The 14533-nt window shown below is 36.3% G+C and overlaps 1 protein-coding gene and 1 long non-coding RNA gene across 3 annotated transcripts; one reads left to right on the top strand and one right to left on the bottom strand.

The window, feature by feature from the left end:
• The first annotated feature begins 5433 nt into the window (after window positions 1-5433).
• On the top strand, window positions 5434-8138 carry LOC113295039 (ankyrin repeat-containing protein At5g02620-like). Of its 2 annotated transcripts, none has more exons than XM_026543400.1 (5): window positions 5434-6060; window positions 6179-6345; window positions 6485-6580; window positions 6811-7260; window positions 7358-8138. In XM_026543400.1, the coding sequence occupies exons 1-5, from the start codon at window positions 5484-5486 to the stop codon at window positions 7946-7948; spliced, it is 1881 nt and encodes a 626-aa protein (XP_026399185.1). In that variant the 5' UTR covers window positions 5434-5483; the 3' UTR covers window positions 7949-8138. The 2 variants fall into 2 exon arrangements, with proteins under 2 accessions (XP_026399185.1, XP_026399184.1); XM_026543399.1 differs by having other exon boundaries at window positions 6179-6367; window positions 6761-7260.
• Window positions 8139-8236: 98 nt separating this feature from the next.
• On the bottom strand, window positions 8237-11280 carry LOC113295040. The gene is made up of 3 exons (XR_003332761.1): window positions 11054-11280; window positions 10434-10567; window positions 8237-8569 (listed from the first exon to the last, which is right to left on the bottom strand). It is a non-coding gene; the product is annotated as an uncharacterized LOC113295040 (long non-coding RNA).
• Window positions 11281-14533: the final 3253 nt, after the last annotated feature.

The raw sequence follows: 14533 nt of genomic DNA, 5'->3' as shown, positions 1-14533 counted from the left end.
AAGCTATAATTGCGCTCCTTACGTCTCTGATCCCAGTAGGATAGTACATACTTGATTCCCTTAGCTGATCTGACCCACAACTAAGAGTTGCTACAACCCAAAGTCGAAGACTTTAATAAACAAATGTATATCACTTAGAAAAGTCTATGATAATAGATAAATCGGTCTCCCACAGATATTCCTACGAGTTTTGTTCCGTATTTTGATAAATCAAGGTGAATAGGAATCAATTGATAACCCAGGCTTATATTCCCGAAGAACAACCTAATATTATCAATCACCTCACAATAATCTTAATCGACGCGGCGAAATAAGATATCGTGGAATCACAAACGACGAGACGAAGATGATTGTGACTAATTTTATATCTTGTCTATCGGAGATATCAATCCCAAGCCAATCTTTGCGATTGTACTCAAACAATAGAAATAACAAGATCAGATCACACAACTACGAGAAAGTAGTATCAGTCTGGTTTCACAATCCCAATGAAGTCTTTAAGTCGTTAACCTGGTTTAGAAGAAGAAACCAAAGGTTAAAGAAGAATCGACTCTAGCTTACACAACTAGTATCACACGTAAGGTGTGGGGATTAAGTTTCCCAGTTGCTAGAGTTCTCCCTTATATAGTCTTTCAAATCAGGGTTTGCAATCAATGTTAGCTTGGTAACAAAGCATTCAATATTCAACCGTTAGATCGAAAACCTAGCTTGTCATACACAAATGAAATGCACGTTTCTAGGTTTGTGTAACCATACCCAAACATGTACATTTGTTGGTTCAAAAATAGTTAACCAAATGGTTAACCATATGAGCACTTTCATATCAACCATATTCTTCTTCACCATAACTAGTTCAAGTGACACAAATGAACTAGTTATAGAGTTGTTCAATTGAAAGGAAATCTTATGTAACTACACAAGACACAATCGAAGCAAAAACGATTTGATTCACTCGAATCGGTTCATGAACTTTATAGCCACGGTTTGCAATCAGCATTCCTTAGTTTATATAAAAATGAGTTCACAAACAATTGTCTTTAGATATAACCTAACTCAAGTTCGCAGACTGGGTTCACGGACTTAAGTTCCTGGAAGGAGTTCTCAAACTCCAACAGATTTTCTCGGGTCGAGAACTTCCGCCAGTTCGCCGACTGAGTTCACGGACTTGGTTCACGGATCTTGTTCCGGTTCTCTTGATCAACAAAGTTCGCAAACTTCGGTTCAAGGAATAAGGACTTATACATATATGTGTTTCCACAACAATGCTTGTATCCATAATTGGTTATATAATCTAAACTCTCATAGAATCATTGAAACATTCTTAGAGGACGTTATATAGTTGTTATTCACAAACCATTTTTCGTCAAAGTAATTTTTAAAGTGATTGAAACATAACATGACTTTCGTCACTAGGTAAAGATGAACTTGGCCAAAACGAAATCTTACCAACACATATTTCGAGAAATAGATAGGCGACATAAACTCGGCTCGAAATAGCAAATGTGTATAGTCAAAGTCTATATAGAAAAGCGACTTTTGTCTCAAGATAGGAGATAGAGTATATAGACTTTTGAGTGATAGATAAGTTCAAGTCTCCACATACCTTTTTGTCGATGAAGTTCCACCAGTTCCTTGAGTAGTTCTTCGTCTTGTATGATGATCCGCCATGGATTTCTTGAGCTCAACTACACTTTCTATCCTAGTCCGAGACTTAGCTATAGTAGACTAGAATCAAGACTTATAGTTTTGATCACTAACATTGACAAACATGCTTGAGATAGCAACACATGCGAGTTCTAACACCAAGTATTAAGCTACAACAGAAAACACACCAAACATAGTTTGATATATTGTAATAAACTGCTATAATATGGTCCAACCAAAAATCTCAAATATCACTAGTCACTTTAACATTAATGATACATTTAGAAAAGTAGTAATGTGATTTTTTTTCCATACATTATTCATATAGGTACACTCAGAAATCCTACCTATATATGTTTAGGTGATAACAAACAATATGCTTAAGTGATTTCTTATTTTTTGATAGTAGTAAAAATGATGAAACCAAAAAGGGTTCCAACAATGTTGCAGGTGAAATCAAAAGGAAAAACTTAATCTAAATGAAAAAATAATGAAACATCAGCAGAAAATTGACATGTTTAACTGTAAAAAAATATAGACAAGAAAACAAATGAACAATAACGGTCAAAGAAAATGAATTCTAAAAACATAGTAAGGTTTAAAACAACAATTGAACAATGTCGGAGAATCTTCACGACGAACGCACATCGTTTGCGGAAGCTGGAATCATGTTGATGGAGATTCGACTACTGCTATGATTAGATCAATTTGAAGATGATAATCCGAAGGATTAGAACATCTCTTCTTTTCTTTGTAGGCTGAAAAGAAGACGAGATCTGAAACGAATGTCCTTCAATTTCTTCAACACTAAAAAGTTAATCTTCAGATACAATTCGAAGGATTGAAATCTACAATCTCTTCACTACTTCAACTATGCTGAAATGAAAACGAGATCTCAAATTCAGTTTATGAAATGATTAGATATAAAATTGAGCCTAAAAAATAGTTTATGAATTGAAAAGATTGATGAATTAGGGAGAATCAGATTTATATGAACCCTAAAATCTAAATACATGAAAATTTCGGTAGAAAAGATCTCGAATTCTCTCGAAAAATATGATTTTCACAATCTCTGTCTCTCTTTCCACCAAAGGTTTGTGTATACACATGGAAGGGTAAGATTAGAATTATAAAATCTAATAAAAACTAAATTTAACGATTTTAAGTAGAAATTGAGTTTTTGTTCTATTTTTATTGGATATGGAGTTTTGATAATTCAAATAGTATCACCCTGTTTTTTTAGAGCTTATTATAAAAAGAAAATACGGAAATGGTTTGTGTCCCGAGAATCTTCCGGCAACACAAAATGTGGTGGGACCAAGACACTCCTCCCTATAATTCCTCAATAGGCCCATGGGACCGTGTGTAACGAAATTTTTTTGGAGAAAAAATCATGTCAGCTGTAGCATTAAAAACTCATTGAAATAACTGTTTGTCTCATTATTTGGCTCCAGCTGAGCATTAGGGTCCATCAAAAATTCAGTACATATTGCATCCAATAATTACGATAGCGTTGAAATTAGTCTAGTGAATCACTGACATTGAGTGCAACATCTGGTACCGTTTTTCCACACTTCCACTCAAGCTGTAGTGTTGTTTTAGCGTTTTTTCCTCTTAAGAAAAAATTTTTGTATTAAGAACCCTAATAGGTACGAAGAATTTACAAAAAAAAAAAGCCTAATATTAGGGACACACAGCATAGACCTACATATTTTTGCAAATATGATGAAGCGTCCATGTGAATATTTGTGGAGGCTTTTCTCGACTCCCAAGGTTTGAAAAGGCTCCACAAATAATGTATGGATTACTCTTATGTCGTTTAACATCCACTTGATTTTGTTCCCGTGTTTTGTACTCGCCATTTTATTTTCCTGAACTTGGTGTGCGCCGAGTTTTGCGGGGATTCTTCGCCTCCGTGGGGATGCAGTTTTGATTTGGTGTGCGCGGAGCGATGTGGCGATGCATTTTCTATTTGGTGTATACGGGATTTCGCCGCGTCCCATGGGAATGCATTTTTATTGGGTGTGCGTGGGGCTTCGCCTCTTCCTATGAGGATGCATTTTTTTTATTTGGTATGCGCGGGGCTTCTTCCCGCTCCATAGAGATGCATTTTTTATTTCGCGGCCCCGCGCTGTGGAGATGCATTTTTGATTTGGTGTGTCCTGACGATGCATTTTTGGTTTTGCGTGCGCGGGGCTTTGACCCGCCTTATGGGGATGCATTTTTGATTTGGTGCGCGCGGGGCTTCGTCCTGCCCCGTGATGATGCATTTTTTATTTGGTGTGCGCGGGGCTTTGTCCCATTCCATGGCGATGTATTTTTTATTTGGTATGCGCGGGGCTTCGCCCGTCCCAGGAGGATGTTTTTATTTGGTGTGCGCAGGACTTTGCCCCGCCTCGTGGCGATGTATTTATTATTCGGTGCGGCAGGGCAAATTCATTAAATAAGTAGAGAATATGTACATATTTTATTTTATTTTTCCTTTTATTTTCGCTTAAAATATGTGTGAAATATAAAGATTTTTTTTCACTTTATATATTAATTGGTACTTCCATAAAATCACAAACACAATAAGTTAGGTTTTTCTTTTGAGATTATAATTTTTAAACCAATCATACGTTGTCAATTGCCCTTATAAATTCCAAAAGAATTAATTTGGTTTCTATTTTTATATTTTTCTATTCTTTTTAAACCAATCATATGTTGTCAAGTGTCCTCACCAAAATGTTGGTTTCACAAAACTCAAAAAAGACCTATTTCGACCAATAGAAAGCGATGATTTTCTCACCATTCAACGTGAGAGCTTTATTTATCTAGGCCTTTGAATCTTTAGATTTAGATACTGCCAAAATTGCGTTAAGGTTTTCCGATGCATTTTACTTGACAAATCTGACCTATCAAGACAAGTTTCAAATAGTGTATGTAGATGTAAAACAATTTACTTTCCAAAACAGTGGTAATTTCTATCTTCGTCAGGAGTCAAATGCTATCAGCGGTGGTCTAGTGAGCAGTATTAATCCTACGACAGGTGGTGGTATTCAGAAGTGTATTCACATGCTTAAAGCTTTTACCGGTTGGACATGCATTCTTCCTAAAAGAAATGCAAATGGTGTCGGTGATACTTTAGCTGCAAAAGACACAAGAACTAATGGCTAGCGAATGGTTTTAGGTCTAAAAAAATCCAATGGTTTTAGGTCTTTTTAACAAGGAGTGGGGTCCGATGACATGTTTAAAATGACATTATCATGATATGATGGCATTTATTTTTCTAAAAGATCTAAACGAGGATGAATTTGAATCTAAGATTTTGGTCACATGTTCCTCATATAAAACTCTACATTCCTCTTAAAAATGAGAATATTTAGGAATACGTGACTTCATCGTCCTCAAATTTCAATTTCAACCACTAATTTTCAAAAAAGAAAGATGGAGAAAAAAAGAAGAAGTTTCATGGTCAAGATCAAAAAATATTTTGCTTTCTTATAACAAAAAAGAAAGAAAGAAAACTTGGTATAGAGTCAAGACCAAGAGGATATTTTACCGAGCGAGCCTCTTTAAAAAGGACCATCACCAAACCATTGGAAAGATACCCCATCAGATACTTCCAAATAAAAGAGAAAAAGGAAAATCGGTGTCACATGTCTGATGTCTCCTCGTTTCGTGTTCAAACTAAGCTATCATGGTGTTTTCTCACCTTCCAAATAATTATTCATCAGTAGATTAATTATTTATAAGTAGATTAATTTGTAAAACAAAAGCTTGACTATCACAAGCAGAGTTCACAAAAAAAAAAAAAAAAAAAAAAAGGATAATACATATATCAATACAAGCTCTAAGAGATGAACAGCGCCACCTCTAATCGCCGCTTTGATGTGCTGGGAGCTGCACTAAGAGGAAAGTGGGATGCCATCATAAGTTTTTATAACTTCCAGCAAATGGAACCACTATCTGATATCGATAGCGAAGGGGATAACACCAACGTTCTAGTTAGTAGTGTCTCTGGAGATACCATTCTTCACATGTGTGCACTATGCTGCCAAACTGATATTATGAACCAACTGTTGAGAATAATGCCGGCGGCAAAAAGGTTACTGTCGGTACCTAATAGGAAAGGGAACACAGTGTTACATGAGGCAGCCAGGACGGGTATTGTAGAGATGGCAATGTTAATCTTAAAGAAAGAAGTAGATGGCGGAGGAGATCAAGTGTTGATATCAGTTTCCAACTTAAACGGTGAGACACCTATATACTGGGCAGCAATGTATGGACATAAAGACATGTTGTTATTTCTAAATATAACTGCTACTAGCAGAAGAATCACAAGCAAATTCACATCTCCATCAATGGTTGGCCCATTAACAATGAGGACTGATGGATCAACAATTCTTCATGCTGCTGTTCTTGCGGAATTTTATGGTAACAAACAATATTTATGCAGATTCTGCTTAGTACTAGGTTTTGCATGAACTAATCCACCTTGTTAAGAATAACTGAACATCTTTTTCTTTCTTTCGAATTTGCTGATATAAATTAGATATCGCACTGGAGATCATGGAGATTTACCCAGACCTTGCTTCTGGCAGAAATGGCGATGGGGCCATGGCCTCTCATTTGTTAGCACTCTCACCTTCTTCTTTCAAGAGTGGAACTATGTATTCTCGACAGTACCTTGGGACCACACTATTTGTTTTGGCCACAAAGGTTGTAAATATTATATACACATGTGAGTCCCATTTTTATCCTAATTAGAGTGTTAGTTTTACCTATAGAGGTTCTACAAATGCCTCATTTTATCCATCAGCCGTATTGACAATGGTTCAAATACCACTTGTAATTTCAGGGATCCCCATCGAGAGCTATGGGACACATGATAGATTACAACCAGAGTCCTCACGTAAGGAAAAGTTCGGGCATTACTTCAGATGGCTATGTAGAGGTAGATATTCAAATAAAAGATATTTATTGATGTGCTTTCGGCTTAGATGCTATATGTCAAATACTATTTTTAACCGCAAGCATTCCAGTATTCTTATAATTAGATTAAATATACACCATTTACGAGTGTCAACATTAGCACTGAAAACATTATCTACTAAATCATCCTGTACTAATGCAGCTTTTTGGCGTTTGCCTGTTATCAAAATCATTTACAATGCAAAACTCAAGCACTCTTATGCACTACAACTCCTTTGGAAGTTACTTGAAAAAGATTATGGTCAATGGACGATGACTTATGACGACCCTCCCCTGCAGTACCAACATCCTTCGACAATAAATAACAAAGTTTTAGAGAGACCAATAATCTTGGCAACTAAGTTGGGCATCATAGAGATGTTAAAAGAAATAATTGAAATGTATCCGGAGTCAATTGAAGTGACAGATGAAGAAGCTGGAAGAAATTTGTTGCACTTAGCCGCGGAATATAGACATGAGTCCATAATAAACTTCTTGAAGTCATCGTCAACTAATTCAAAGAGGAACTTGGACATGTTAGTCGTGGGAATTGATAAAGATGGTAATTCCCCACTTCACGCTGCTGCTAAGCTTGGAACACATAAACCGTGGCACATTCGCGGAGCAGCACAATGGATGCAATGGGAGTGTGTTTGGTTTCAGGTATGTAATTAACATATACCATGTCTCATAAAATGCACACGTGCACACACACACACGAATATATGGACATAAATCGTTATTATTCTATTACATGCAGCGCGTAAAACGTTTACTTCCACCACATATGTTGATTATGAAGAACTGCAACAACCAATATGCTTATCAAGTATTCACTGAAACTCATAGAGATCTAAGAGTAGAAGGTGAGAGATGGTTAAAAGAAGCATCAAATATTTGTATGTTTATATCGGCTTTAATAGCAACTGTGATGTTTGCATCCGCCTTCACTTTACCTGGTGGAAACGACTCACATTCAGGTCGTCCAGTCTTACTCAAGAACCAAGATTTTGTACCATTTCTTCATTACGTAGGTTTATCTTTGTTCTTTTCTCTTATATCTTTGGGTATGTTTTTCTCTATCCACACCGCTCCCTTTGAGGAACACGAATTCTTTTTACGGTTGCCTTTAAGGGTGGTGTTTGCTGCAACTGCTTTCGTCAATTCCGTTACTTTCACGGTATGTGCGTTCTTCCAAACGTGGATGCTTATAAGTGGCTGGACATTCCCTTTAGGCCTGCTTTGCTTTGATATTGGATTAGCTTCTGTTGGGGTTGTCTTCATTGCGGAATTATTCCCGGACATCATCGTGGGCTTTATCTCTTACTTGCTTGACATTCTTTTCATTTAGCAAGGAACTGTAGTTACAGTACGGATGGAAAAATCATCTTCCAGTGTAAATGGAATAATGTGCTAGACATTCTCCTATTACCCGTTTTCTTTAGTGTTTTGTTTTTGTGCTGTTGTTTTTGTTTTGTTGTTTGCTTGTAATTCTGATTTATGATGATGCCTCTCCGGCCGGTGAAAGTCAGTTTTGGATACTTATTGTTAAGTGGGGCTAATTTTGTGGGCCTCCTTTTATGCTACATTGAAGTTGGTATAGTTTCTAGTACCCTTGATAAGGGATAAGGGGCACATATTAGGGTTGTTTTTGTGTATTTATCTGATGTTTAATCTCTATCTCATCCGACAAAACTACAAACGTCTCTCTCTGTTCCTTCTGATTCTACATACTAGTATAGCACGTATGCGCGCTACGCCTGCCGGTATATTCGTTTCGTAATTTTGTTGTCTTCATGCAGTAATCAACGGTGGGATATTAACCTTTCTTTTCCACTCCTATCCGGTTCACCAACATCATCTTGACCTTGAATTTGGCCAACAAATCTGGGGCTTCGCCTGGGTACGAAGCTGTCTTTGCCACTCTTATCCAGTTCACCAACATCAGTTCCGATAATAGATTGTTACGTTGCTGCATCAGAAAATTAATCATCACAAAAACTATAATCAGGTGCACCTAAACTGTAAACTCGGTGCATAAGAAAGCATTATTGGGTCATTGGATTTCCAGGGATGATAAACATGTCACAATCTTTCCCAAAGACATACTTAGCAAACAATGTTGATCACTGCATAAGCAAGCACTATAGGTTGTCAAATCATACATGAATTTTTTTCCGTTATAGGTTTTCATATATGCATCAAATGGTGATCAAAACATTTATCATTCTTGCTCAAGTATTTCATGTATAATCTGACCAAATTACATCTCAATCTAGATTATAAACTGAAGCCCTCATATCAGGGACTGAATTTAATATGCTTACTATCTCAAGTATTTCAGTTGAACTGTATATCGGTGCCTTTTGCTCAAGGATAGTGACAAACCCATAAAATCAACAAAAAGAACACTATATTGTGACAACCTTAAATCTGCATAGCTAGAGCAATGGAATCAAATATCAAAACAGCAGATACAATCCAAAAAGAAGCAAAATAACAAATGATTATATAAAAGTGAATCCTTACCTACAGATATCCAAACTCCAAGGAAATAAGCTTTCACAATCTCTCCATAAAGAAACCAAACTGAATTGAGATAAGAATAAATATAACTCCAGCTCTTGGCTTTTCATATAAGCCATGAACCAGTTTTAAATGAAGTATGTTTATCGGTAGCTCTATTCTATGTCACACATTAAGAAAATTGTTGAACCTTCAATTACAAATGGACAAATAAAGTCTACGCCCTTTGTCTAAAGACGGTGTTGAATGGTAAAGAGAGAATATAACATAGAATGAATGCAAATATGATACAGTCAACTAAAACTATCTAAATTCAGAAGTCATAGAAGAAGCACATGAGTTTTTTGCTAGGAATGAATGCTTTTACACAAATCAAATCAAAACCAAATAAAACGACCCATTCTTTAAGCTTTTGAATATTTGAAAAAGGCTTTAACTCTTTTTTTCTTTTTCTTTCTACCCCACCTTTGTGGAATTTTTTGGTTAGTGATGGTCTATTAGCCATTCTTCGTGCTGCTTCTTTTCAGCAGTCTGCTTTGCTGATTACTAAGGGCCTAATCAAAAAAGGGATTGATATATATATATGTGACTGTAAGAGAGGTATGACAGATGGATACATAAACAACAGCATAGAAAAAGACCATTCAATGTCAAATAATGGAATATACACCCTAGTCAGTCGTAAAAAGACCATCTTGTTTTACATTTAGTCAACTCAGCCAAATTAAGGTTCTAACCGACTCAACTGGATTTAGCTCAATTCTTGAATGATTTGTCCAAGGCATTTCAATCATAAAATCTGATCAAGGTCATTTGAACTTTTATGTGTTAGAACTTAGAAATCATAGATAAACAAAATTATAGAGTTTCAAGCTTTAAAGTTTAATCTACTAACTACTCAGTTTGTTCCATACAAATAACCATCGCAGAAAAAGCCAGGCAACTTTATTTGAATTATCAAGAAGTGTTGAATTTTTTTCATTTGCTATGCTTACACTTTTTCACGTTTTGTATAGACCTTGTGAAGGTAGCTAACTAAGATTGTTCTTTGATTTTGCTTTCAAAGGAAGCTCATTTTTTTTATATTTTTTTTTTTTGAAGCATAAGGAAGCTCAATGTAAGCATGTATGTTCTGTTATGGACCTAAAACTAAAAGCCAGCATCACGAAAACGAATTACATGCTTGGATGGCGAACTTACCATAGTTTCAGAACGACGACTATACTGTCAGATCGAAACACTAACACAGGCATTTGTTGTCATTGTTAACAAACTTAGGATTCAAAAATCAAACAGGGGTATATTCTTACCTAAACTGTGTTGCTGCTGCTAAGTTGCTTCTCTTTAACATTTTCTACAGCATTCAATTGTCGAAGGCGCAGTAGGTCGATTAGTCTAGGACTTTGATGGAGCCCAGAGAGCCTACTCTTCTTCGTTTATAGTTCTGCACCGGAAAGGAAACATATAAAAACATGCAAATTATTATTCGAGCTCCTAAAAGAAAACTAAATCAAATCATTCCATTTCATTCAATCTCATGTCCATTGTATTTTTTTTCTTTTCTCGCATTCGTCGAGTTTCATGAAATAACCTTTTATAATTGAATTCTCAAAAACATATTCAAATGAGTAAGATAAATCAGTAATGAAAATCACTGTCTTTCACACTTTCTTATATCATCCCTAACTACCTCAGGCACTCCAGGTTTAGAAAAAAACATAAACATCATTTCTCTTAGGCCCTTCCACAAATACATAAGGTTCTAAATTTAAAAGTTCCTCGACTTTCCTCTCTACTTTTTTGAAACCCATAATTGTTTTGAAGGTAATTAACTTCATACATCACTATTGAACGTAACAATGAAAAACCACATTGTAATTAAAATTGTAGGCAACAAAGACGGAAGAAATATGGGAACGGATTTACCAACCAAATGTGTAATCTTCTGCAGAACAGTTTAGCATAGTGGAATCCCTTAGTACACCCTTCGAAGTGGAGAGATAAAGCAAAGAAATCAAACAGTTGAGCCGATCGAGATTGGAATTGGGGGTTTGAGTCCTCAATTCCAATCGGGAAATGGGGTTTGATTCAAAAGCACGATTATTAATCAAACTTACGTGTTGTACCAACTATGACAGTGACGGGTAGCTTAGTAATATCTGGAGATGTCTGGACCAAATTAAAGGCTTCACCAAACAATGACCTCTTTTTTTTTAATATTAGTATAAGATGTGATCCAAAAACTCTTTCCATTCTAATTTGATGCTCAAATGGCACTACAAAAAAGAAGGCTTTTAGTGACGGCCACTTTTTTAAAAAACCGTCCTAGAGGTCAGTTGTTGGGACACTCCGGTTTAGCGGTCCCTAAAATTGTTTATTTGGGACGAACACCTCTGGCCGTCACTATTGGTCCACTGATAGGGACGCATTATTTTTACGCGTCCCCAATAGATAAGTTTTTGACGGTTGTGATTGAGTCATCAGTAGTTTAATTATCTTATGCCTGAAAACACAAGATAACATTTTTTTTCTTGGTTATATCTAGGGCTGCACATGGGCAGGTATGGGCGGGTATAAGATGAAACCAACCTCACATCCATAGACTGCGGGTTTTTTTTTCAAAACCAACCCCGTACCCACAAACAGCGGGCGGGTTTTGTTACCCGCCCGCTGCGGGTTGGGAGGGTATGGGTTCAAACCCGCTTAGACCCGCTTTATAATTCAATACTCATTCACACACACATGTTTTACTTAAGTTCACAGATGAAGATTAAGTGTTGAATCTGTTTATTTTTCAATTGTTATCGATTTTTTGGGAAGATTCGAAGTTGTTGTTGTCGATTTCTGGTGAAGATTTCTGGTAATTGTCGTTCGTAAGTGAAGAAGAAGAACCGAGGAGGAAGAAGAGGAGAGGCCGAACAGAGACAAGAGTGTATAAAGTGAATGAGGATTATCAGTTATCCTATCTACTAGTATTAGGGTTTCCTAATGGACGGTTAGGATTAGTTTTATCTAATGGTATATAATATGCGGATTTTTTGGCGGGTATGGGCGGGTAGTAGCTCAAACCAACCTCGCAACCACATACAACGGGTTTTTTGTTTCATATTCCTTCGCAGTGAAGCGACACTTGATTCTCAGGTTAAATTTCTTCATTCTTCTCTTTCAATCTTACGTTGATTTGATTTTAGGTTTAGCGAATTTTGTTTTGAAAATCTCACGTTGTTGTTTTTTGATTTTAGGGTTTGCAAATTACAAGAGCACATTATCCGCATCTCCATCGATTTTGGGAGTGAACTCAGGTAAAGTTTTATATCAAATCTCAGTTACCGATTTCTTCAACAAATTAGTGATGTGTGTTATTTTATTTTGCTTGATATGTCTGTTAATAGTTTTATACTTTGTCATATCCTGTAATTGATTCGATTTAGATTTTTGATTCTAGGAGTTCTTCTTTAATACTGAGAATGAATAAGAGATTCAAATGCTGAAAGAGTTAGGTTTAAGGGCTCTAATTTCACTTGCATTGTGATTCCAATTAGCTGGAATGTTGCTTCATGACCCTTTCTCATTTTTATTACGAAATCTAGGATTTTCTTTAATAGTGAGAATGAATGAGGGACTGAATCCCACTTGAAATTCAGTTAGTTGAGTGCTTGGTAGTTGTACTGTTGGTGTTCCAATCCCATTTACATTGGGTAGTATCAATTGAGTGTTTATCTGTCTTTTGATTTGGATTAGCTGAAATGTTGCCTCAAGCTTTCATTATATCTGTTAGATGTCAAACTTTCACCAAGTAATTCGTACTAATTCGTGCCTTTCCTGCATTCTTTTACTCTTTCTGTTGGGTTCGTGGCATACTTGTGCAAGCGCGACTAGTGGTTTCCATTAAACGTAAGTTTGTTCCTTAGTCAGTTTGTAGAAACCATGGATAAGAGTTGGGTTCACAAGAATCGGTATTACCACCAAGCCAAAGGGTTGCAAAATTGGAGGCTCAAGTTGCAGCATTACCACCAAACAAGAACAATGAAGAACTCGAAGTATCGTGCATCATTCACTCTTTTTTTTTACATAGAATTAATATACTATTTGATGTAGTCAGAAGTTGGTCCAGCTAAAGTTATTCTCCATTTGTATCTAATTATCGTTCTCGTATAGTTGCGTCTTCGTCTGATATTATAAACTACTAGCAGTACTACTCTACCTATCGTGTTTGTTATATCAATCCATAAACTACTCCTCCTAACTCCTGAGTTAGTTACCGTTTCATCTAATGTTATAACCTACTACTACTAGCAGTACTACGTTGCTGTACTTACCTACATGACGACACAACTGGCTTACTGAATAGAACAAAATAAATAAATTAGGTCGAGCATCTCAATTAAACAATTTACAGAGATAGCTCTGTGCAAGCAACCGACACATTAGGCCTGGTATAAGATCCCATGGAAGAAGTTGCCATCTTTAGCTTAGAAAAGCCTTTCTTAACAAATTTCCATGTTGAGAATTATTGCTCAACCAACATATGGATATGAATGAAATTTAGACATATGAGAACGTTCTCGGTAATTTTAAGACCAAAATCTACACAAGAATGATGGGGAAGAACTAACAAATGGTAATTTCACTTTAATGAACCGGAGATGTTCATTACTGCAGCACTCTTCGCAGAACTGATTGTGAATGTGTTGAGCTTTTTTTCTTTTTTCCTGACTGAGAAGAATGTAACTATCGATTATCTATTGAGTAGATTTATGTTTGTTGCAGGATATGTGACATGGAAAGGTGCATGAAGGGTTAGTTGCGAGATTTTAACAGATGATAAAATTGCACTCAAATGTCGCAGGCCACTAATTGTAGTTAACAGATGATAAACAGAGACACCATTTACTGTAGAGAGTATATGAACATCTAAATTTTTGCTTGTTTTTTTGAGAATGGGTGGGTCTCTATTGTAAACAAATAACTTGGTTTTTGAGTATCTATACAAAAAGAAAAAATCTTCTATGAATTTGTCTCTGATTCTCTGTTTTATAGATGTATGGCATCTAATCCTGGTATGTGAATGTATGAGGGGATGACATTCTGCCAATTAGAGCAGGCAAATGGAGCTTCAGTGCTATTCAAATATTAGGGACAGTTATTTAACCGTCCCCATTGTTCCAGTTTATACTAGGGACGGTTTTACTAAACCATCATATTAATATGCACTAGGGACTGTTTTAACCTTTTTTTCGCGGTTTCAAAACCGTCCCTAGAAGATGAAGCCGCCCCTAGAAGTATTAGTGGCGGTTAAAAAGAAACGTCCCTAGAAGATGAAGCCGTCCCTAATAGTACTACTGACGGCCACTCAGGACCATCCCTAGAAGGAAAAACCGTCCCTAATAGTATTAGTGACGGTACGCTC

The sequence above is a fragment of the Papaver somniferum genome, chromosome 7 (assembly GCF_003573695.1).
Source record: "Papaver somniferum cultivar HN1 chromosome 7, ASM357369v1, whole genome shotgun sequence".
NCBI lineage: Eukaryota > Viridiplantae > Streptophyta > Magnoliopsida > Ranunculales > Papaveraceae > Papaver > Papaver somniferum.
The sequence above is the reverse complement of the archived record's forward strand: the minus strand, read 5'-3'. Positions and strand labels throughout refer to the sequence as shown.

Coding starts and splice junctions, on each gene's coding strand:
- LOC113295039 (XM_026543399.1), top strand. CDS start 5,484: ATGAACAGCGCCACCTCTAATCGCCGCTTTGATGTGCTGGGAGCTGCA. Junction 6,368..6,484: donor TGTAAATATTATATACACAT/GTGAGTCCCATT, acceptor TTGTAATTTCAG/GGATCCCCATCGAGAGCTAT. Junction 7,261..7,357: donor GGGAGTGTGTTTGGTTTCAG/GTATGTAATTAA, acceptor TATTACATGCAG/CGCGTAAAACGTTTACTTCC.